This window comes from Arvicola amphibius, chromosome 6 (assembly GCF_903992535.2).
Source record: "Arvicola amphibius chromosome 6, mArvAmp1.2, whole genome shotgun sequence".
Lineage (NCBI taxonomy): Eukaryota > Metazoa > Chordata > Mammalia > Rodentia > Cricetidae > Arvicola > Arvicola amphibius.
In genome coordinates, this window is record NC_052052.2 from 154,462,827 (window position 1) to 154,485,852 (window position 23,026).

The 23,026-nt window shown below is 42.8% G+C and overlaps 1 protein-coding gene across 1 annotated transcript in view; it reads right to left on the minus strand.

Annotated features, from left to right (window-relative positions):
• Positions 1-23,026, minus strand: part of Kif27 (kinesin family member 27) — a 75,113-nt gene that overhangs the window by 22,629 nt on the left and 29,458 nt on the right. Inside the window, exons 7-10 of the mRNA XM_038333721.1 lie at positions 22,463-22,566; positions 18,215-18,370; positions 12,484-12,689; positions 8,414-8,611 (exon numbers count right to left, since the gene is read on the minus strand). Coding sequence (XP_038189649.1) covers positions 8,414-8,611; positions 12,484-12,689; positions 18,215-18,370; positions 22,463-22,566 — 664 coding nt within the window. The remainder of the gene's footprint in view (positions 1-8,413; positions 8,612-12,483; positions 12,690-18,214; positions 18,371-22,462; positions 22,567-23,026) is intronic.

Consider the following 23,026-nt stretch of genomic DNA (forward strand, 5'->3'; position numbering starts at 1 on the left):
GAAAGAATATAATCTTACTACACTCAGAGCAATCGTTTCGTTTCCTGGAATATCTACACTGAACAATTACTGCAGAGTGTAAGAGTTTAAGTTGTAGGTAGAGTTGCATTTCAGCATGTTATAGCATAGATTTAGACAGCACTACGCCTGAGGTAAGCCTTGGCCTGTGTTACATGAAACCCCCAAAGCACAGTCTGACAGGCAGGCCTGATCCTTATATGGACGGAAGAACAGAAACCAAGACCCTGAGTTGCTTACAACAGAGACAGAATTAGAAACACTACAAACTGGCAACCGACATTCCAGAAGACAGCAGTAACACCCACTCTCAGGCTGCCCTCTAGAACCTGCTCCAGGTAGCAGCTGCCCTCCAAGGTGGCAGGCAATGGCAAACACCAATTTCAGCAACAAAGAAAGGGAAGTTTGAAAAACAGAAGAGAGGAGAAAAGTGGGGAGTCTGTCCTAGAGGGCCTGTCCCTGATGGTTAAGGACAACCACAGCCTACAGAACGACAGAGCAGGACAGAAGGCAAGCCTCAGAAACTGCACAGGCAGTTCTATAAGATGGAGGGTGTGGAGGGAGGAGGAAGAAAGGAGGGGGAGGAAGGGAGTGAGGGGGGAGGGAGATGAGGTGTTTGCTGCAGACTACACTGGCAGACTGAAGGAAGCAAGGAAAACCCTCTCTTCTCAGCACTCAAACAGCATGGGCAAGCAGTGGATTGGCAGCTAAGCAGGTTAGAGGCAACGGTCCCTCCTGGGATGTCTCACTCCGAAAATCCAAAACAAATGTCACAGGGCTGTATTTTGAGATCTAAGCTGGAGAATATCTCTAACTAAAGAGGGAAACTTTCAACCACACAGTCTTCCATGAGGTGAGGATGTGACCTAAACTAGAGAGCCCAGAGGCCCACAGACAGGCGCAGAACCCATGCTAGGCTATACTAGGGACCCAGTACCCGCGCTCACAGTCAGGGCCAGCACCTAGCACAGCCAGGGATTCTCTCTCCTAATGCTCACCCCCCACTAATCTCTAACTGCATTCAGCAGACCAGATGGGTTTGCCCTGTTCACTCCCCTCTTCTGATAGGCTGTTACCTCCCAGGTGCTGGGCTATCCTGGGAGTCTGGCCTCTGCCTTCCACCTTTAGCTGTGTCACTGTCTCACATCCCTTCTTTGTACTTCTCCCTTGGGTTCCCCTCTGTTCTGATGCTCACCCTGAGTGTGGTCTTCTGCCCCTCCCTAGCCCTGGGACCCAGGATTGAGGATGCTGGGCTACCTTGCTCCTTCACTCTCCCCAATCACTGTAGTCCAAGGGCTAAGCTTTTGGAGGCAGGATCTCAAGCTGTAGCCAATTTTGACCTTGAACTTGCAATCCTCCTGCCTCAGCCCCTTGAATGTGGGAATTCCAAGCCTGAGTCATTAGATCCAGCTTTCTTTAAATACACTGTTAGCTGTCGTCAGTAATCTGCCCATTAGAAGTCTGGACTCACTCTTCTAGCTTTGTACCCTTTAACCCATGTCCCCCATTTCCCAACCCAAACTTAGTTTTGATAACACCCTTGTCAGTTCCGTCAGGAAGAAAGAATAGCGCCCTCAATGGATGGCACTGGTACAACTAGAACTACAGGCGAAAGAATGAAGCCAGGCCCGTGAGTCACATCATCTATGAAAACCAGCACCAGACAGACGAACAAGCTGACTGTAGAAGCTGTATGGTTGTATGCTGTAACCATACAGCTTCTGTGAGCAAATACAGGCTAAGTTCTCCATGGCCTTGGACTTGGCATCAAAAGCAACACATAAAGTGCACTTCAGAATTTAAAGCTGCTGTGCCTCAAAAACATTTCAGGGATGTGATGAGGGCGCAGCTCAACTGGTACAAGTCCTGTCTAGGAGGCAGAAGTCCTGGGTTCAGTCCCCAGCAGCACATAAACGGGGCATGGCTGTGCAAGCTTGGAATCCCAGCACGCAGGGAGAGAAGCCTGTATGATCGGATGTTAATCAAGGCCATCTTTGGGCCATCTTTGGTTATATAGTGAGTTGGAGGCCAGGCTGAACTATATGAGACCTTGCCTCAAAATAGAAAAAAAGAATAGCATTATACCCCATATGACTGGGCCTTTCAACACCCTGCCACGGAAAGGGGTGGGATTCATGGGTCCCCTACCCCCAACAAGGATTTAAGAGCAGTTGACAGGGGAGGGAGAACACTCTCTGCAGTGGTATAGCCACTGGTAATAAATACACACTCCTGTACACAACTCAAATGAGCAGTAGGCAACAGGAAAAAATAAATAAAAATAAAAGAAAGGAAAATGAAGGGGAGTGAAGTGGGATTAGAAGAGAAAGGGATTAACGGGAGTGAGATGGGGTAAAGGGATAGCAGGGGGAAGCAGGAGACATCCAAATATAGTAGATCCATGTGGGAAAATGTCATATTCACCAACCCCACATCTGACAGAGTGCTACTACCCAATATATGTAAAGAACTCAAGAAACTAGACATCAACAAACCAGATAATGGAGTACAGATTTAAACAGAATTCTCAACAGAAGATTCTCAAATGACTGAGAAACAAAGAAATGTTCAATATCCTTAGCCACCAAGGAAATGCAAATCAAAACAACTCTGAGATTCCATCTTACATTTGTCAGGATGGTTAAGTTCAAAGACACAAGTGACAGCTCATGCTAAACAGGATGAGGAGCAAGAGAACACTCCTCCATGGCTGGTGGGAGTGTAAACTTGTACAGCCACTATGAAAATCAGTATGGCAGTTCCTGAGAATCCTGGGAATGAATCTATTCATAGACCCAGCTATACCACTCTTGGGAGTATACCCAAAAGGATGCTCCATCCTATAGTGGGGATACTCACTAACTCAAGTGTGTCCATAGCAGCTTTATTAATAAGAGTCAGAGACTAGAAACAACATGGATGCCCCTCAGATGACGAACAGATAAAATGTAGTACATTTACACAATGAAGTATTGCTTAGCTGCTAAAAAAATAACAAAATTTGCAAGCAAATGGATGGAACTAGAAAAGATCATCCTAAGTGAAGTAACCCAGACCCAGAAAGACATGGTATGTACTCACTTATATGTGGATATTGGCTGTAAAGTAAAGGATATCCATGCTATAGACCCAGAGAGGCTAAATAACAAGGAGGGCTCAAGAGGGGATGTGTGGATCTCCCTGGGAAGGGGAAACAGAATAGATATCAAGGGTGGGTGAGGCAGGTGGGAATGGGAACAGGAGGGATTAGGCCGGGGTTAGGGGATGGAGGAAGAGAGTACGGGAAGAGATGATTTGAACTGGGGAGGCATTAGGAGAGCAATGTGGAACCTAGAGCAGTGGAAAGTCCCTGGAATCTGTGAGGCTGACCCTAGTGAAGACTCCTGGGAATGGGAGATGTGGAGCCTGAACCGGCCACCTTCTGTAACCAGGCAAGGCTTCTGGTGGGGGGACTACCACCCACAAAACCTCCAAACTACAGCTTTCCTGCTGGGGTAAATGTGGTGCAAAACTTATGGAAGAGGCCAACAATGGTCCAATATGAGGCCCAGACCACAAGAGGGAGCCCATGCCTGAGAGTTCCTGGAGGGCCAGGAGCCAGAGGCTGGACAGCCCAGAGACCTGGGAGAGCACCAAACACGGCTGACAAAGTCAATAAAATGATTCCTAATGATATCCTGCTATGCTCATGGACTGGCGCCTAGCCCAGTCATTATCAGAGAGGCTTTATCCAGCAGCTGATGTGAGCAGATGCAGGAATCCACAAGCAAACATTAGGCAGAGCCAGGGGAACCCTGTAAACGAGGGAGAGGACAGACTGTAGGAGCCAGAGGAGTCAAGGACAGAAGAATATGGTCCACAAATTCAACTAAGCAGGGCTCTCAGGGACTCGCAGAGACCAGAACATGGAGCCTGCATGGGTCTGAGCTAAGTCCTCTGTATATACATTATGGTTGTGTAGCTTGGTGTTCTTGTGGGACGCCCAACAGTGGAAGTGGAGACTGTCTCTGACTCTTTTGCCTGCTTTTGGGACCCTTTTCCTCATAAAGCCTAAATGAGAGGGGATGTGCCTGGTCTTACTGTAACTTGCTATGCTAGATTTGTTTGATATCCTTGAGAGACCCACTCTTTTCTGAAGGGAAATGGAGGAGTGGATCTGGGGGAGAGGGGAGGTGTGGTGGGGGGAGGAAGCTGAAGGAGTGGAGAGAGAAGAAACTACACTTGGGATGTGATGTATAAGAAAAAATAAAAAGAGCCAGATTGTGGTGGCGCACACCTTTAATCCCAGCACTCGGGAGGCAAAGGCAGGCAGAGCTCTGTGAGTTTGAGGCCAGAGAATGTTATAATAAAATCTACTCTGTGTTGCTAGTAGGAATGCAAAAGGATGCTGCTGTTGCTATAGAAACGCAGCCACTGGCAGCTCCTCAGAAAGCTAAAGGAACTTTAAACACTTGTAAATTTAAAAGGCAACAATACCACATCAGCGTTCTTATGAACAACAACTACAAAGTCCAACCTCAGCATCCACTGAGGGGTAAAAGTGAAACGAATAAACAGGCCGGACACAGTGGCACACGCCTCTAATCCCAGCCCTTAGGAGGCAAAGGCAGGTGGATCTCTGAGTTCAAGGCCAGCCTGGTCTACAGAGAGAAACCCTGTTGGGAGAGGGGCAATGGTCTTGCTGTTTGCCCAGGCTGGCTTCAAACTGATGAGAAGCCACCCAGTCTCAGCCTCAGGAGTGGGCACACACACAGCTGGCAAATACGCACTGCGCCCAGTGCCACAGTGAGGAGGGTGAGGCTCCAACAGGTCCTACAGCACCAACGAATGCCAAGGGACGGATCATCCCATGTACAAGAAATACATGAAAATGCAGATTCACAGAGACAAGATCCATCAGAGCTTATCAGGAGCTGGAGGAGCTGGAGGAAAGGGGGACAGGAAATTGCTATTAACAGTTACGGAGTTTCTCTTTGAAGTCTTGACAATGTTTAAAAAACAACATGGCTGCACCTCACTGTGAATAGAATTAATGCTACATAATTAAGCATTTATAAGGGTCAGATGGTAAGTCTTATATTACATATATTTTGTCATACTTCATGAAAATTGACAGGGCTACCAAGCTGGCTCAGTAGGCAAGGCGCTTGTCACCAAGCCCGACGACAAGAGTTTGACTCACAGACTCCTCAGACGTGAGGAGAGTGGAAGGGAAGGACGGACTCCTGCACCTCGTCCTCTGACGTCCACACATGCACTGTGTGGCACCTACACACACACACACACACACACAAAAATAAGTGCAAAAATGAAAATTTAAAAATTACAATAAAAATAAAATTTAACAATATATCAAAGCCCATTGTATGGTAAAGAAATTATATCCCAATAAAAAAATTATAATAAAAAATTTAGGATGGACAAATTCAATGCAATGCCAATCAAAATCCCAGCAAAATTCTTCAAAGACCTCGAAAGAATGGTACCCAACTTCATATGGAAAAGCAAAAAACCCAGGATAGCCAAAACAATCCTGTACAATAAAAGAACTTCTGGAGGCATCACAATCCCTGACTTCAAACTCTACTACAGAGCCACAGTACTGCAAACAGCCTGCTATTGGCATAAGAACAGACAGGAGGACCAATGGAACCGAATAGAAGACCCAGATATCAATTGACACATCTTCAAACATCTGATTTTTGACAAAGAAGCAAAAAATATCAAATGGAAAAAAGTATATTTAACAAGTGGTGCAGCATAACTGGTTATCAACATGTAGAAGAATGAAAATAGGCCCATATCTATCACCATGCACAAACTCAAATCCAAAGATCAAAGACCTCAACATAAAGCCAGACACACTGAACCTTATAGAAGAGAAAGTGGGAAATACACTTGAATGCATTGGCACAGGATACCACTTCCTAAATATAACCCCAGCAGCACAGACACTGAGAGAAATAATAAATGGGACCTCCTGAAACTGAAAAGCTTCTGTAAAGCAAAGGACACGGTCAACAAGACAAAACGACAGCCCACAGAATGGGAAAAGATCTTCACCAACCCCACATCAGACAGAGGTCTGATCTCCAAAATATACAAAGAACTCAAGAAATCGGACACCAAAAGAACACATAATCCAATAAAAAAATGGAGTACAGACCTAAATAGAGAACTCTCAGCAGAGGAATCTAAAATGGCTGAAAGACACTTAAGGATGTTCAACATCCTTAGTCATCAGAGAAATGCAAATCAAAACAACTCTGAGATTCCATTTTACACCTGTAAGAATGGCCAAAATCAGAAATACTGATGACAACTTATGCTGGAGAGGTTATGAAGAAAAGGAAACACTTCTGCATTGCTGGTGGGAATGCAAGCTGGTACAACCCCTTTGGATGTCAGTGTGGCGATTTCTCATAAAATTAGGAAACAACCTTCCTCAAGACCCAGCAATACCACTTTCGGGTATATATCCAAAGGATGCTCAATCATGTCACAAGGACATGTGCTCAACTATGTTCATAGCAGCTTTGTCAGTCATAGCCAGAACCTGGAGACAACCTAGAAGCCCCTTGACTGAAGAATGAATAAGGAAAATGTGGTACATTTACACAATGGAGTACTACACAGCAGAACAAAAACCAACATCTTAAATTTTGCAGGAAAATGGATGGAGCTAGAAAACATTATTTTGAGTGAGGTAACCCAGACACAGAAAGACAATTATCACATGTACTCACTCATAGGTGGCTTTTAAACATAAAGCAAAGAAAGCCAGCCTACAAACCACAACCCCAGAGAACTTAGAGAACAAAGCAGACACTAAGAGAGCCTTACATAGATATAATCTACATGGGAAGTAGAAAGTAGAAAAAGACAAGATCTCCTGAGTAAATTGGGAGCATGGGGACCTTGGGAGAGTGCAGGAGAATTGTCTGTATTCTGTCAATCATGTTATAAATAAAACACTGATTGGCCAGGCAGGAAATATAGGCGGGAAAACCAGACAGGAAGTAGAAATGATGTAATGAGAACAGGAGAATTCTGAGAAGGAGGAAGTTGATTCCTCCCACTCCTGCCCAGACCACCGAAGCAGCAGGATGTGATCTGCCCCACTGAAAAAAGGTACTGAGCCATATGGCTAACATAGATCAGAAAAATGGGTTAATCAAGATGTGAGAGTTAGCCAGTGAGAGGCTAGAGCTAATGGGCCAATCAGTTTATAATTTATGGAGACCTATGTGTGATTTTCTTTGGGGCTAAACAGTTGTGGGGTACCGGGCGGGACAGAAACCCAAACAAGCAGGCCTGGCCCTTCATGTTACAGAGTTGAAGTGGGGAGGGGAGAGGCAGGGAGGGTAGCAAAGAAAAATGTAGAGCTCAATAAATATCAATTTTTAAAAAACTGAAAAAAGATCAAATTGAACGCTAAAGGATATATTAAATAAATGGAGAGGGATAATAAAGACCCCCCCAAAAAAATTTAGGATGGGCAAATATGTCATAAGTTCCATAACTAGGTTCTGTGTTGGCTTTGAAATGGTCTGAAGGCAGATTACAACCCATGTTACAATACATCTAATCTGGGGTGCTGGCAATGGAGGAAGCTGGGTGCTACAGGAACAGACGCTGGTGTCTTTTGTTTCCTGAGACTCTACTCTAGAAATAAGTCGTCACTAAAAAAAACCTTGGGCATTTCTAATTATGCTGCAACCTTGGGTTCTGTTTGCTGTTTCAACAGAACGGAGCCTGGCACACAGAGCTAGGAAGTATTTTTAGGATTGTCCACTTCTTTTCCAGAGTCCCTGGAGCTAAGTCTGATGAAGGCAACTTTAATTAAGAAGAAACAAACTCAGGGAGGGCTAATGATTTTCTCCATGCACCTCGTGCAGGAGCAGAGAAAGCTAGCAGTGAACACAATGCCAGCCTGGCTCCAGATCGCAGGCTGGCCCATGTTCCTTTCCAGCTATCCACTCCATAGAACACCGGGTATGCAGACTGGCAAACTCGCACGTTGAAGGGGATGCTAGCACTCCACCTGAACTCTCCCACCCAGCAGCAGGAACAATGTACGGCAAAGCACTTTGGAAAATGAGCAGTCCTTTACAAATGGTACCGTGTAGAAAGTGACCTTTATAAGCTTACATTTTTGACATCCTTAAAGATCTGAGTTTTATCATTGTAACTTGTGATGTCAAAACCTTCAAGGCAGTCCTCAGAGTTGATTAACAGGTTTTACTATGTGGCCAAGAGCTTTACAGGAAAGAGGACATCACTGAAACACAGGCAAGGCCAGAGACATTACACAGGGCAGCCGAATGAGCCTGGGCTTCGGCCTGAGCCTTCACCATCTCATACAATGCTAAGCAGGAAGTATGGACAGGATTACTTTGATTTTTTGCTGGTCTCTCTTAATCTCTGCATCCAGGTGCTTCTTCTTCTCGCTCTCCTCACGAAGCCTTCTCTGCAGCTGCACTTTCTGGTACTTCAGGTGATCCACGTTCTGCTCCAGCTCGCTGGCGCGCCTCTCATTCTGAATGGACAGTGAGGCTAGCTTCTTACTATCCTGCTGCTTCTTCTGTAAGACCTGCAGGGAATAACCCAGAGTAAGAGCGCATACTTCTCTCATCTCCTAATGACACAATAATTTCCCTCAGTGGTAAAGGTGGCCATTGTCTTGGATTTACATTTATTTTGGACAGGCTCATCAACACATGCTTACCTTTCTACACTCCTTTTAAAACCGTTTTGAGTTAGGATCTCTTACTTCTAACTCTGTAATTGAAGAAAACCCTGTGCTTTCATCAGATACCTGAAGAAAGCTGAAACCTGTGTTGACAATCAGAGTAAACCACCTCTTTTGCTTTTATGATGAGACTAATTTAAAATATAGATGGCATGAAGTATTCTATTTAATATAGTCTGCAAACCCCTGCAGTGTATTCAGTCTCTCTCTCTCCCCCACATACCTCTCTCTCTCTCTCTCTCTCTCTCTCTCTCTCTCTCTCTCTCTCACACACACACACACACACGCATGCATGCATGCATGCACAGGGGCTCACACCTATACTCTCAGCACTGAAAAGGCTGAGGCAGGATGATCACAATCCCCAGGGCCAGCCTGGGCTAGACTGAGGCACTGTTTCAAACACACACAAACATGATATATATGTGGTAAAAATTAGAACACAAAACTGAGTTTATAAATAAAATTATGCTACCCCAGACTCTATATCTACCTGTCCTGTGACACAAATTATTCGTGGCATGTTCATCAGATGTAAGGAGACATGCTTGTAAATGGAGCCCCTCCCTTTTCTGTTCTATGGCTCCTGGAGGTCTAAAACTTTCTGCTTTGTACATGACTACATAATATTCCACTCCAATTTTTCTGATTCAACTGTAGCCTGAATCACTCAATCTTTGAAGAAGTTGACTAGAATTGGTCATCTGCCCTGAAAGGCCATCACGTCTACAGTTATCTGTCAGCAGCACTAAAACATGCTCATGTTTTCCACTGTTTATAGCAGTATGAAACGCCAGCATGCTACAAGTTAATCCCAGTCAAACAAACGACACATATAAGACTTGTATCATGGCACTGGGAGAAGCTCCGGGGATAGGGATGGTGGCTATCTTAGCTTCAAAAGGCAAAAACAGAAAGACGACCACAAGTTCAAATACAGCCTGTTCTACACAGCAAGTTCCAGGATACCCAAGGCTACTAAGCAAGACTCTATCTCATAAACAAACAAACAAAATTATAAATGCTATTAATAAATTATACACATCATAAGTAATTATTATCTTCATTATAGCAAAAGATTGTTAATATAAACAATTTGTTCTGATTTAAATATTCATGGAAATAGTACAACTTACAGCAGTGCTATTCCAAGTCAGTCTATGAACCAGCACTGGTCAGACTGTGGCTTGCATTGCAAAGCATGCTTTTAGGCTAAGGTAATATTATTTTCATGCAAGACATCTTGTTTACGTCAGACAGAAAAGAGTTCAGGTTGGGCTTGAACTTACAATCCTCAGATCTCTGAATGTTGGGAATATAGCAGTGTGCCATCTTACCAGCTCCTTAAAGGCTTTTTCATATATATAGTTCTTGAAATTAAAATATAATCACATCATTTCCTCCTTTCCCTTCGCTCCCTCACCTTCTCTGCATACTCCCTGATCTCTCTCAAATTGATGGCCTGTACTTCTTTAATTGCTGTTACGTGTGTGTGTGTGTGTGTGTGTGTGTGTGTGTGTATTCCTAAACATATAAATGCAACTGCTCAGTCTGTATAATGTTACTTGTATGTATATGATGTTGGAGTTGACCACCTGGTGTTGGATAGTCAATTGGGGAACCTTCCCTAGAAAAGACTATTTCTGCCATTCTCGGTCATGCAAGATTTCTTGATGAAGGAAGTTGTGCACTGACTGACTGTATTTCATTGCAAATCATGAACTAACACTGTGCACACAGTTCCCACCAGTATATTGCAATCTTATGCTGGCTTTGTCAGTTACTACGATAATAACAAAACTTAACAGTGCTAGCATTATGAGTGTTTTTCATATAGTATTAAATATTAGTGTACAGCATAACAAACTTATTTAAAAATCAAGTAAGGCTGTCACTGTATTCCACATTTATTCCACAGAGGCTCAGAAGTATACCTGTATCAGTATTATAGTGTGAATGCAGAATATAGCTCTCTTTGAAAATATAACATTTTCACAACTTTAAAAATTAAGTTTTAAAATGGAAACAAACTGTTTTGTTGGAATAAAAACACTAATATTTCAATATTCTAAGATGCACACTACAGTACTGAAAACTAGTATTACATTCTGCAACTTGAGATGAGTCACTTAACTTTCTTTCTTTGTGAGTAATGGAAAAACCTCCACCGCCAAGGGCGGTGATTAAAGATACTTATTTCTCTCGGGCTTGTGCACGGCACGTTGAGGACAGTGAGCAGATGATTACTACAGCCTTGTCTTAACCCAACACCAGCCAGCACCGCACCCCTCAGCTGTGGCTGCACACATCAGAGCACAGGACCTTCTAAAGGGCACATTCTGTTTCAGCCCTCCTTAAACAGATGTGCTTCTCTGAGGTCCAGTTGCTCCTTTTTTCTTTCCTTTTCAGTACCATGGGTAAAAAAGAATATACAGCAGAAAACAGGAAAAGCAAAATAAGTAAGTTCCACCTATTCAGAGTTTTATTAGGTTTTTTGTTTTTGTTTTCTTGGGTTTTTTTGGGGGGGGGTGGGTTTGGAGTGGAACTGTCATTTTTATTTTCAACAAGATACCCTCTGGTATGTCAGGATTTACCACTGCTGAGATGCAGAGGTGAGCAGTCCAAAGGAGCCCTTCCTTCTGAAGTCTCTAGTACTACCTTAAACATCCTAGTAATAGAGCTCTGAATAGCCTAATTATAAGTCAACTCTATCTACAAATGCGGACAATATAAATATGTTTCTACAATATGGAGAGAGTAGATAACATTTTTAAAAAACTAGATATGGTAACATACCCCTTTAATCCAAGCACTCAAGAGGCTGAGGCAGGACAATGGTGTGGAAGCCAGTCTTGACTACATAGTAAAATCCTGCCTCAAAAACGCAAAGCAAACAAAATACATAAAAAAAAGAACTGGAAGAGGCATTCTAGAATCTTCAAAGTTCTTGGAAATGGCTCCCTTGCATAAAAACCTTTCTGTACAGAATACTCTTCCTGAATAAGGTGTGTGTGTTCCCTCTGCATTCACATGCTCTCCAAGCAACACCTTAACCCCAGAAAAGCAGCTTGAACTCTTCCTAGAGTTGTAGCCAAATCCAAAGCTCTTGGAAATGAAGCCTGAGTTGCAGCACACAAGGTTACTTTTAAAGCAATCAGTTCTGATCCTAAAAACCGTCTACAAAGTGTCAGTCAATGTTAGTCTTCTGTCCTTCAGAAAAGAATACAATTTCTGCTACCGTCATGTCTTACTATATATGATTTTATGCCAATATTTAATGTTTACAGAATAAAGAAATAGACTATCCAGACTGTAAATACATAAAATAATTGGCACACTAGGCAAAAGGAAATGTCATACAGCTCTGAGGACTAAAAACTGAATCCCATTTCTCTCAACACAGGAATCTCTTGAGACTTGTTTTCTTTTTGTGCTGCTGGAGATCAAAATCAGGGTCTCCCACACACTAAATAAGGACTCTACCCCTGAGCTTCATCCTCAGCCCAGCAGGAATCAAGAGTTAAGAAAGGGTGGCTTGGCTAGCCATGGTGGTGCATGCCTTTAAGCCTAGCACTCAGAAAAACAGGCAAACAGATCTCTGAGTTTGAGGCCAGCCTGGTCCCCATAGTGAGTCCCAGGACAGCCAGGGCTAACATGAGACTGTTGCAAACCCAAGGAAGGCCGGCGAACGAGGTCAGAGGTCAGCCACTCACCTGGACTCTCAGCTTGGCAGCGTCCATCTTCTTGCGGAACTCCTTCTGCAATTTTACCTTCAAAGCAACATCAGAAAGATCTTTGCTCTCCAGCTCCTGCAGCTGCTTTCGGGTTTCAGTGAGCTCCACTCTCGCTTGCTCAGCTTCATGTTCCAGTTTTGTTACCTTCAAAGAATACTGTCTGCTCACAGACTTGGCATTGTTACCTTCACCAAAACACAGGAGGAAGAGTAATTACAAACCACAGCTCCAGCCCTCTACTCTAAAACGAGACGCAGTTTACAGCTAAGGCCTAACATTAAACACCCAGCTTGACCTCCAGCCCTCTTCCTGACGGTCCTCATCCGGTTCTGGCTGATCTTTTCACTAGTTTATCCTCTATGTTTTAATGTTATAATGTTTAATGAGATCAATTTTTATGTATGAACGAACGTGTGTATTTTTATATGTAGATGCCCGTGTGTGTGGTACCCACTGGGGCCAGAAGAGGCTGTCCAGTCGTCTGCAGCTGGAGTGGGGAATGGTTTATGAGCCGCCCCATGTGAGTGCTGGGAAGCAAACCCAGGGCTCTTCAGACCCAGCAAGTTGTTTTATCTTCCAAATTGGCAGCTGAGGTTTGCTAGTGTGGAGCTTTATCTAAGAGATGAGAAGACCAGAGAAGTGGCTCAGCAGTTAGAGGACTGGCTGCTCTTCCTGAAGACCTGAGTTTATTTCCCAGCACCCACAGCACCCAAGCTCCAGCTCCAGGGAATCCAATGTCCTCTCCTGGCCTCTGTGGGTACCAGGCACACATGTGACACACACACGCATGCTGGTGAAAGATCCACACACATTAAAAGAATAAAAGCTCCCAGGAGGGGCTTTTCTTCTTAGTTAGGATACTTTAGCTTTTTACTGTCCATGACGTCTTCTTAAGTTAAAAACAATATGAAATATTTTCTGCTAATTTAAACAACAGTTAGGCTTTTTTTTCCCTTCAAGGCAGGGTTTCTCTGCGAAACAGCCATGGCTGTCCTGGAACTTGTCTTGTAGACCAGGCTGGACTCAAACTCACTGTGATCTGCATACCTCTGTCTCCCAAGTGCTAGTATTAAAGGCATATGCCATCACTGCCCGGCGAAATATTTTTCTTAAGAAACTTTATTATGCCAGGTGGGATGGCGAATGCCTTCAATCTCAGCACTTGGGAGGCAGAGGCAGGTGGATCCCTGTAAGTTTGAGGCCAGCCTGGTCTGCAGAGTAAGTTTCAGTACAGCCAGGAACCTGTCTCCAGAAAAAAAGGAAACTTTATTATGAACTATTTTAACATATTAAAAATAAAGGACTAATAGATGGAATCCCATTGCTTAAACTTAAGATATCAGTATTGGTAGCAGCTATTTCAGTAAAGCCTATTTTCACCTCGGTTTGCCTCAATATGGACCCTAGATACTATTTTGTTGTTGTTGTTTTGAGACAGGGTCTCACTGCGTAGCCTAGATCTTGCTATATAGTCCTGGTTGGTCTCAAACTCACAAAGACCAACCTGTCCCTGCCTCCTGAGTGCCAGGATTAAAGGTGTGCACCACCACAGCTGGATCCCAGATATTACGTCATTCCATTTATATTCCTGCAAACTACCTGTGTAAAGTGCAGACAAAACCACAAAGTCTCTATCCCACCACAGCATGAGTGCCCGCTGCTTCAGACCCGCACTTCCAGCTTCACTATGTCTTTTTAACTGGTTTATTTTAATCAGGATCCACATAAGGTTCACAATACAGTTGACTGTTATATCTATTAGGAAAGCTTTAATCTATGGCAAGCAAGATGGCTCAGTAGATAAAGACGCTTGCTGCCAAGCCTGACAAAGTGAGTTCAATCCTGGGAACCCACATGACAGAAGAACAGACTCTCTGTACCGATGCTGTGGCATGTACGTACAGACACACAACAGATAAATTAATTTAATTTTTTAAAGTATCCTTCAATACAGAGCTAGCTATTCTTCATTTCATTACAGTAATTATTTTAAATTTTTATTTACATATAATAATTTATTTTGCGTGTGTATGTGTGTGTGTGTGTGTGTGTCCAGTGCTGCAAGTGGAGCCTGAGGTTAACCTTCAGGAGTCGGCTCTTCTTTCTACAGTCCTGGGAATGAACTCAATCCCTGGAGTTGACCCCTTTCTGAGCCTGAACTGTGTTTTCCAGCTCCGCGAACGCCTCTGCTGTTCTCAGGAAATCCCCGGTGGTGTGCTGAGCATGGTGGCGCATGCCTTTACTGCCAGCTCCCAGAGCTTGGAAGGCAGAGGCAGAGGCAGGGGAATCTCTGTGAATTTGAGGACACCCTTGTCTACAAAGCAAGCTCTAGGACAGCCAAGACTGTTAAATAGAGAAACCCTGCCTGGAAGGGGGGAAAATCCCAGCTGCTGCTTAAATTAGCAGAAACAATGCAACATACTTTATAGCTTGTATTTGTTTAATAAAGTGGAGTTCTTAACCTAAATGAACAGTGAAATAGCTTCTCCCTCACTCTAAAATTCTATGAGCACATAACAGTAATACATACAACTAGCAGGTTGGCCGAAACCACACACGACTACTGCAGACTTGAGCAAACCTTAGATAGTTGTCAATTCATTATTTAAAAAAGTATTTTATGAACCACTAATCAAAAATCATAGGGCAAATTTGTTCATAAAAAGATGCTGAGCTGCTATGGATTTATGACACACTGACCAAGTACACACCTTTATCCCCCCAGACACACATTGCTGTGGAGGAGTGAGGTGCACACCTCTACCCCCTGCACCACTGTGGAGGTGTGAGGTGCACACCTCTACCCCCTGCACCGCTGTGGAGGTGTGAGGTGCACACCTCTACCCCCTGCACCGCTGTGGAGGTGTGAGGCATACACTGGGGAGGTTTGAATGAATGCTGTCATAGACTCATATATTTGAATGTTTGGTTTGCAGCTGGTGAAACTGTTTGGGAAGGACTCAGAGGGGAGGCTTTATTGAAGGAGGTGTCACTGGGGGTGGGCTTTGAAGTTTCATAAGCCTCACTCTTCCCAGTTTGCACAGAGCTTGTAAACTGGGATAAGAACTCAGCTACTACTTCAGCACCATGTGTGCCAACTGCTACTACACTCCCCAGCACAACAGTACTGGACTCACCGTCTGAACTCTAAGTCCCCACTAAGCACTCTCTTCTGAGCTGCCTTAGTCATGGTGTCTCTTCACAGTAACAGACAATCACTAAAATAACTGGGGAGGCAGAGACATGCAGATCTCCATGGGTCTACGTAACGAGACCTTGTTCAAAATGAAGAGACACACACTGATTTCCTAAGACACTAAGGCATAAAAAGCATATTGGAATACATAAGATACAGTATCCATGTCCCTGTCATTACTAATGACTGGCATGGGTGTTGCTTGGGAAAGGTCTTCACTGAGAATACTAAAAGTTAGGGAAGCCCCACATCATCTTTGTCTATGAGGGAAAAGATCGCCTGTATACAAGCTTGGATGCCTTCTCTGTTAAAGCACTCACAGACGTACACAGCTACAAAAGCACATGCGCTCAGTGAGCTCCAGGGTGAGACCCCATCCTAAAGCTCATTTATTCCAGGAGGTAATAACTGTCTCTACTTGCAGAGGCACTACTATCCTGAAACCCAAACCTCGGTCAGCTCCCCACACTCCTAAGGGGGTATCTGAGGGAACACTGCTGAACTTAATGAAATGTCTGTGCTCGCTGGAGTGAGGGTGACACGGTGCATGAATGTCACTAAGAATGAGGGACAAAGCAGACTTTGGAAAGCAGAAGGAAGGACCAATAGCTAGACAACGGCTTGTAAGGAAGAACATGGAAACGGGGAAGCCATGTTCTTGTTGGAACAGATTTGAGACTCAGCATAATTTATGTGGTTGATAAAAGTACTGGATTTGCCAGGAGGACCTCTATCGCCAGAACCCATGTATGAGAGAAGGCGTAGAGGCACATGCTTGTCCTAGCCTAGCCTACTTGGTTTATTTCAACCAGAAAGAGACTCTCAAAAACTAGGCAGACAATGCCGGAAGAACACCCACACTGTCCTCTGGCCACTGTAGAACACCCACGGTTGTCCTCTGGCCACTGAAGAACACCCACGGCTGTCCTCTGGCCACTGAAGAACACCCACAGCTGTCCTCTGGCCACTGCAGAACACCCACGGCTGTCCTCTGGCCACTGAAGAACACCCACAGTTGTCCTCTGGCCACTGAAGAACACCCACGGTTGTCCTCTGGCCACTGAAGAACACCCATGGCTGTCCTCTGGCCACTGAAGAACACCCACAGTTGTCCTCTGGCCACCGAAGAACACCCACAGTTGTCCTCTGGCCACCGAAGAACACCCCTGGTTGCCCTCTGGCCACTGAAGAACACCCATGGTTACCCTCTGGCCACTGCAAGCACACACAGCTCTTCACCTGACTCCCACACAAGGAAACATTTTCTTCAGTTCCCTTAAATGAGACCAGAGTCATTTTGCATAGGAATTAGAAATAAATGATGGTGTCTCTTTCACCTTCAATTCTTTACTGAAGTTCAAAGTTGTCAGGTTTGACCATTTAGACTACTGGGAAGAAAAAGACCAAAGAGGCTGAGTTGCCCTTAAGGTAAACCTAACCTGCCTTACAATGTGTGTCCACCCCAACCTGACAAAAGTCAGACACAGGACAAGAGATAAAAGCTTGGCTCATCAAAGAAAATAACTCTTAAGACCAAATCTTTACATTTTCAGAGAAATAAATTACCTATATCCAAAGTACAATATTTAATGTTAATAATAAATAAGGCTGGGGATATAGCCCACTGGTAGAGTACTTGTGTGGTGTGCTCAAAGTCCTAGTTTTAACCTCCAATACAGAAAAAAAATTAAAAGTGAACTATTTGAGTCAATGGTGACTAATAGTTAAAAATCATTATTGAAAAAAAATAACTGGGCAGTGATGGCACATGCCTTTAATCCCAACACTCCGGAGGCAGAAGCAAGCAGATTTCTGTGAGTTCAAGGCCAATCTGGTCTACTGTCCTAACAACACAGAGAAACCCAGGAGGGAGGGAGAAAGGAAGGAAGAAGGAAGGAAGGAAGGAAGGAAGGAAGGAAGGAAGGAAGGAAGGGGAAAGGAAAGAAAAAGGAAAGGAAAGGAAAGGAAAGGAAAGGAAAGGAAAGGAAAGGAAAGGAAAGGAAAGGAAAGGAAAGGAAAGGAAATTATTGTTAGGCACAACTTACTGGACAGTTACCCAGCGCATGCAAATACCTAAGCTGGTTTTTCTTTGGTTTTGTTATTGCTGTTGTTGTAGTTCACAGTGATGTCACTCTGTAGCCCAGACTGGCCTGGAATTCACTAGCTAGTCTAGATTGTCCTTGAACTCACAGGAATCATCCTCCTCATCCTCTAAATTGCTAGGATTATAGAGGTGAGGTCCAGCTAGGTCCTGGGTTTAATCCTATGCTCTAAAGGAAGAAAAGAAAGGTGAGATAAATATATTCCTTTTAGGTCTACATACTAAATGTCATAATTCATCTATATAGAGCTACCACTATTGAGAACAATTCCAAGGCAAGTCCTGGCCTCACAAACTTGTGCACATGCTGGCGAGACACACCCAAGTACAGAGGGCAGTTGTGAGCTTCATGCCACCACATCAGGGCAATCTCAGGTACTTTTCTTTCTCATACAAGAACAAGACACCATTACCTGTTTTTATTAACTCTTTGATCAGATCTTCTTTCATTCTGATGTTAATTGTAAGTTCTCTCATTTTTTGTTTCGCTTTATTAAGTATGACTTCTGAAGTCCTTAATTTTTGCATATTTAACTCTTGACTCTCCTGTAGACATTCCATCTTCAAATCTTTAAAAATCAAAGACACAAAAAAAACCTGTGTATAAAATATTTTAACTGAAGTATAATTTTAAAACAAAAACAGAACAAAAGCAATTTAGAGTGTCTTAGTTACTTTTCTATTGCTGTAATTACATAAGATAGCATTTAGCTTGGCTTACAGTTTCAGGGCTCAGAGTCCATGACGGCAGAGCAAAGAATGACGGCAGGGACAGCTGAGAGCTCCATCCTGACCACAGTGACGAGGCAGAGAGAGCACACTGGGAATTATGTGAGTCTTTTGAAACCTCACAACCTGTCCCCAGTAACACATCTCCTCCAATAGGGTCATACCTCCTAATCCTTCCCAGAGAGTTCCACCAACTGGAGACAAAGTGGTCAAATAAGCTTGGGGGGCTATTCTCATCTCTACATTCTCAAAGAGGTAGCAGAAGGGCAAACAAGAAGAGAATGAAAACAGGAACAATGTACAGCAATTGAGATCTAAGCTTCTGTCTTACAGAAAGTTAATTTAAAATATATACCCTTATACACACACACACACACACACACACACACACATATATATATATATATATGCGTATATTTTTTATCATGTCCCATAAGGTTGGAAGAATAGTTTTTATTCCCTTTAACTAAAGTCACTTGAGTTAGAGATGAGATCACCAGGTGAAGAGAAAAGTGAGTGTTTTCCTATGAACCTCTATTTTGCTGTAAGCAGAGAATGTAGTCTTTAGCTTACTCTGTTGTGGAATAATCTTTTTGTACACTGTGAAGATTTGTCATTTGGATTGGTTTAATAAAAAGCTGAACAGCCAATAACTTTTGGTCATTCAATGATTTACAGATGCTCATCATCATTTAAGGGGGTTGGTTATAAGTTGCTATTGGTCATGGTCAGGAAAAACTGGACAAAGGAGTTAGATTCAAGATCTCTTTCTGAAGGAACAAAAGGGGATATAGTATGATGAGATTGAAGAGTAGACTGTTGAGTCTACTTTTCAACAGCTACTAGTCTCAAATATTTTACATTGGTATGGATTTTTTTATACTGATACAAATTTAAGGTTACTTTTGTTATACTGCATATATGTTTCTACTCTTGTTTAAGGTATTTTACCTATGCAGGTAATTTTAAAAGGTTATGTAAAGTTTTAGTCTTTTAAAAGCTACTTAGGGTAATAAACACAGGTTAATAGTCTTCTATAACTATTAAACTTATAGCCATGTTAGGTATGTCTTCAAGGTAATACAGAGATATAGTTTAGATAGGTGACCTTCAGATACTTCAAAGAGCACAGAATATGACAATGAGATATGTCTGTTCCTGGTGGCACCACTCTACTTCAAAAAAAGGTAATGAGCATCGAAGAACCTCCATATGGAGTTTGCTTTTTTATGGTAAAACCTAGACATTTGGGCAAAAAAGTGCTCTTGCCTCAACTGCTGACAGTATACTCTCCAAACTGTACCAGTAACACAAAGAAAAGTTACTGTCAAACTTTGCCAAGACAGAGTAGGACACTCCTTTAAAAATTTCTGCTCCACAGAGAAGTCTGTCAGATATTCTAGGTCTGTAGGCCAAAGACGGATGCTCCAACATCACAGAGGAACCGTGGGTGTCTGTCCAGGCAGCCATCTGTTTCTGTCATTTGTTTAAGCTTTGGAAGTCGCTTGCTGCTGCACTTCCTGTTTACTCAAGTAAACATTTTATCCTTGGGTTTCTTGTTTGCTTGTTTCTTTTGAGACAGAGTTTCTCTGTGTATCTCAGGCTGTCCTAGAACTCACTCTGTAGACCAGACTAGCCTCAACTGCATAGAAATTCGCCTGCCTCTGGCTCCTTGAATGCTAGAATTAAAGATGTGTGCCACCACCACTTGGCCCCTTTCTTGGGTTTTTCTAAGGAGTTGAAGACTTGGTACTTATAGTTGCAGTTTTCCTTAGTTATGATAAAATGTTAACTAGGTACAGAGCTGCTTTAGACTCATCAAGATACAATAAATAATGGAGTATTTTCTCCAAATATTCCAAATACAATGGATATTATAAATGTAATTCTTATCTAATAATTGTTCTCATTGTTTACAGTTTTATTATGTTAGAGTTAAAACTTTTCTTTTTTTATTTAGACAATAGGGGAAAATGTTGCTGAGTAATCTTTTTATATACTGTGAAGATTTGTCACTCAGATTGGTTTAATAAAAAGCTGAATGGTCAAGAGCTAGGCAGGACTTTCAGGGCAGAGAGGACCCTGGAAAGAAGAAGGGTAGAGATGCAGAGAGTCTCCAGCCAGAGACGGAGGAAGAAGGAAAGCAGCATGGGCAGTACAGGGTAAAGGTGATAAAGCCATGAGGCAAAAAATAAATAGAAATAGGGTCATTTAAGTTATAAGAGCTAGTTAGAAACAAGCCTAAGCTACTGGCTGAGCTTTCATAATTAATAACAAGCCTCCATGTCATGACCTGGGAGCTGACAGAAGGGACAGAAAATCACATCTACACTGCTCTTCAAGAGTGTGCTCCAGGACAATAACTCAGGGTCCTGAGCAGAACACAAAGCTGTTTTTGTTCAGGTTACTTCATATTCATAAACAGGCTTTCAAGAAAGGAACTAGCATACACTCATGTACATTCTACCCAAGTTTCTTTTGTGGCTGCAGACTGAAAGTAACAAATGACTCAAGGATGGGTACTTGACTAGCACGTATCTTATCTTTACTATTTCTTAGTTTTATTCATATCTAATTTTGGTAGGGATTATAAGCATAGGCTCTTTAAAAGATGTCATTTCATAATTTGACATTTTTCATGTTAAATTCTCTATAATCTTACTTTTGTGTATTAACCCACTTATAGTTCATAAAGAGATAAGTTAAAATATCTTTTCAGCTTAGCTGGAGAAATGGCTCCGAAGTCAAGAGCACATGCTGCTCTCGCAGAGGACCTGGGTTCGGTTCCCAGCATCCGCATTGGGTAGCTCACGCTGTGACTTCAGTTGCAGAGGATCCGACACTTTGGCATCTACAAGTGTTTGTGCTTATGTGTGCATATCCATACACAGACACACATGGGCTTTAAATCCTAGTACAACTTTTGCTACATAATTTCTCATTTTTTTTTTGTTTTTTTGAGACAGGGTTTCCCTGTAGTTTCTAGAGCCTGTCCTGGAACTAGCTCTTGTAGACCAGGCTGGCCTCGAACTCAGAGATCCGCCTGCCTCTGCCTCCCGAGTGCTGGGATTAAAGGTGTGCGCCACCACCGCCCGGCATAATTTCTCATTTTTAAAAATTTAATTAAAATATAATTACATATTCCCCTTTCCCCTTCCTTCCTTTAACCCCTTCAATGCCTGTGTCACTGCCTCTCAAATTCAGTTTCTTTCTTTGATTATTACTGTTTTTATATATACACACACAGGGCATAACTGATTTTAAAATGTATAAAATTCCATCACTTTTTTTTTTAAAACATTGCTGCGGCACTAATTAGGCTTCATGATGGATCACTAGTAGAATGCCAAGTGGACAGACTCCTAGCAGATTGCCTACAGTGACTTCAGGGTAGTCAGCAGTACAACACAGATCAGAGCAAGTCCGGACTTAAACTTCTGTTCTGAAGAGTTTATGTGTCTCCAGCCAGAACTGGTTGGTAGAAACCGTTTTTGTTTTTGAGACAGGGCTCATTAAGTAATCCAGGATTACTTCAAACTCTAAATCTTCCTGCCTCAGGGGACTAAGTGCTGAGACTTCAGGTGTACCAGTATACCCATGTTTTAAAAAAATTAAGGAAAGCCAGGTGTGGTGGCGCACACCTTTAATCCCAGTACTAGGAAGCAGAGGCAGGTGGATCTCTAAATTCAAGGCCAGCCTGGTCTACAGACTGAGTGCCAGGACAGCCAGAGTTACACAGAGAAAGCCTGTCTCCAAAAACCAAAACTAAGAAATTATTAAGGAATAAATATCTTGAAAAGACAAAGAATGACTGAGAATATGGAATTAACAGGAAGTTCTGCTACTCACCAGCCCTGAGAGTGCACAGAAATTCTAAAAAGGACCGTGTAAAATCCGCCACCACATCTGTGCAATCTGGGAAGGACACTTACCTCCATTGCCCAGATAGGACTTCTGTGTTTCATCCCGATTCTCACTTAATTCAACAAGAGAGCAAGCAGAGCCTGGCTTTTTGACCCATGAATGACTTCTAGATCTAAAAGAGAACATTTATAAAAGATTAGAATTAAAGGCAACTTCCTTGTTAGCATAACCTAGGCTTTCAACTTAGATTCTCCAAAAGGTAACAATGTTTTAGAAAGGTAATTGTATGAAACAAGCAGATTTTATCAATATTCTTTCAAATAAAGAGATCACCTCCATCTTGGATGCAATGTTTGCAGCCATTGTAGCAGAATACAGAAAGTAAAAAAGAAAAATTTGGGGCTGAAGAGATGGCTCAGTGGTTAGGAGCATCGCCTGCTCTTCCAAAGGTCCTGAGTTCAATTCCCAGAAACCACATGATAGCTCACAACCATCTGTAATGAGGTCTGGTGCCCTCTTCTGACCTTCAGGCATACACACAGACAGAATATTATATACATAATAAATAAATATTTTAAAAAAATGAATCTCTCCATTAAAAAAAAATCTCTGGATGCCTAAATCTAGTGGTT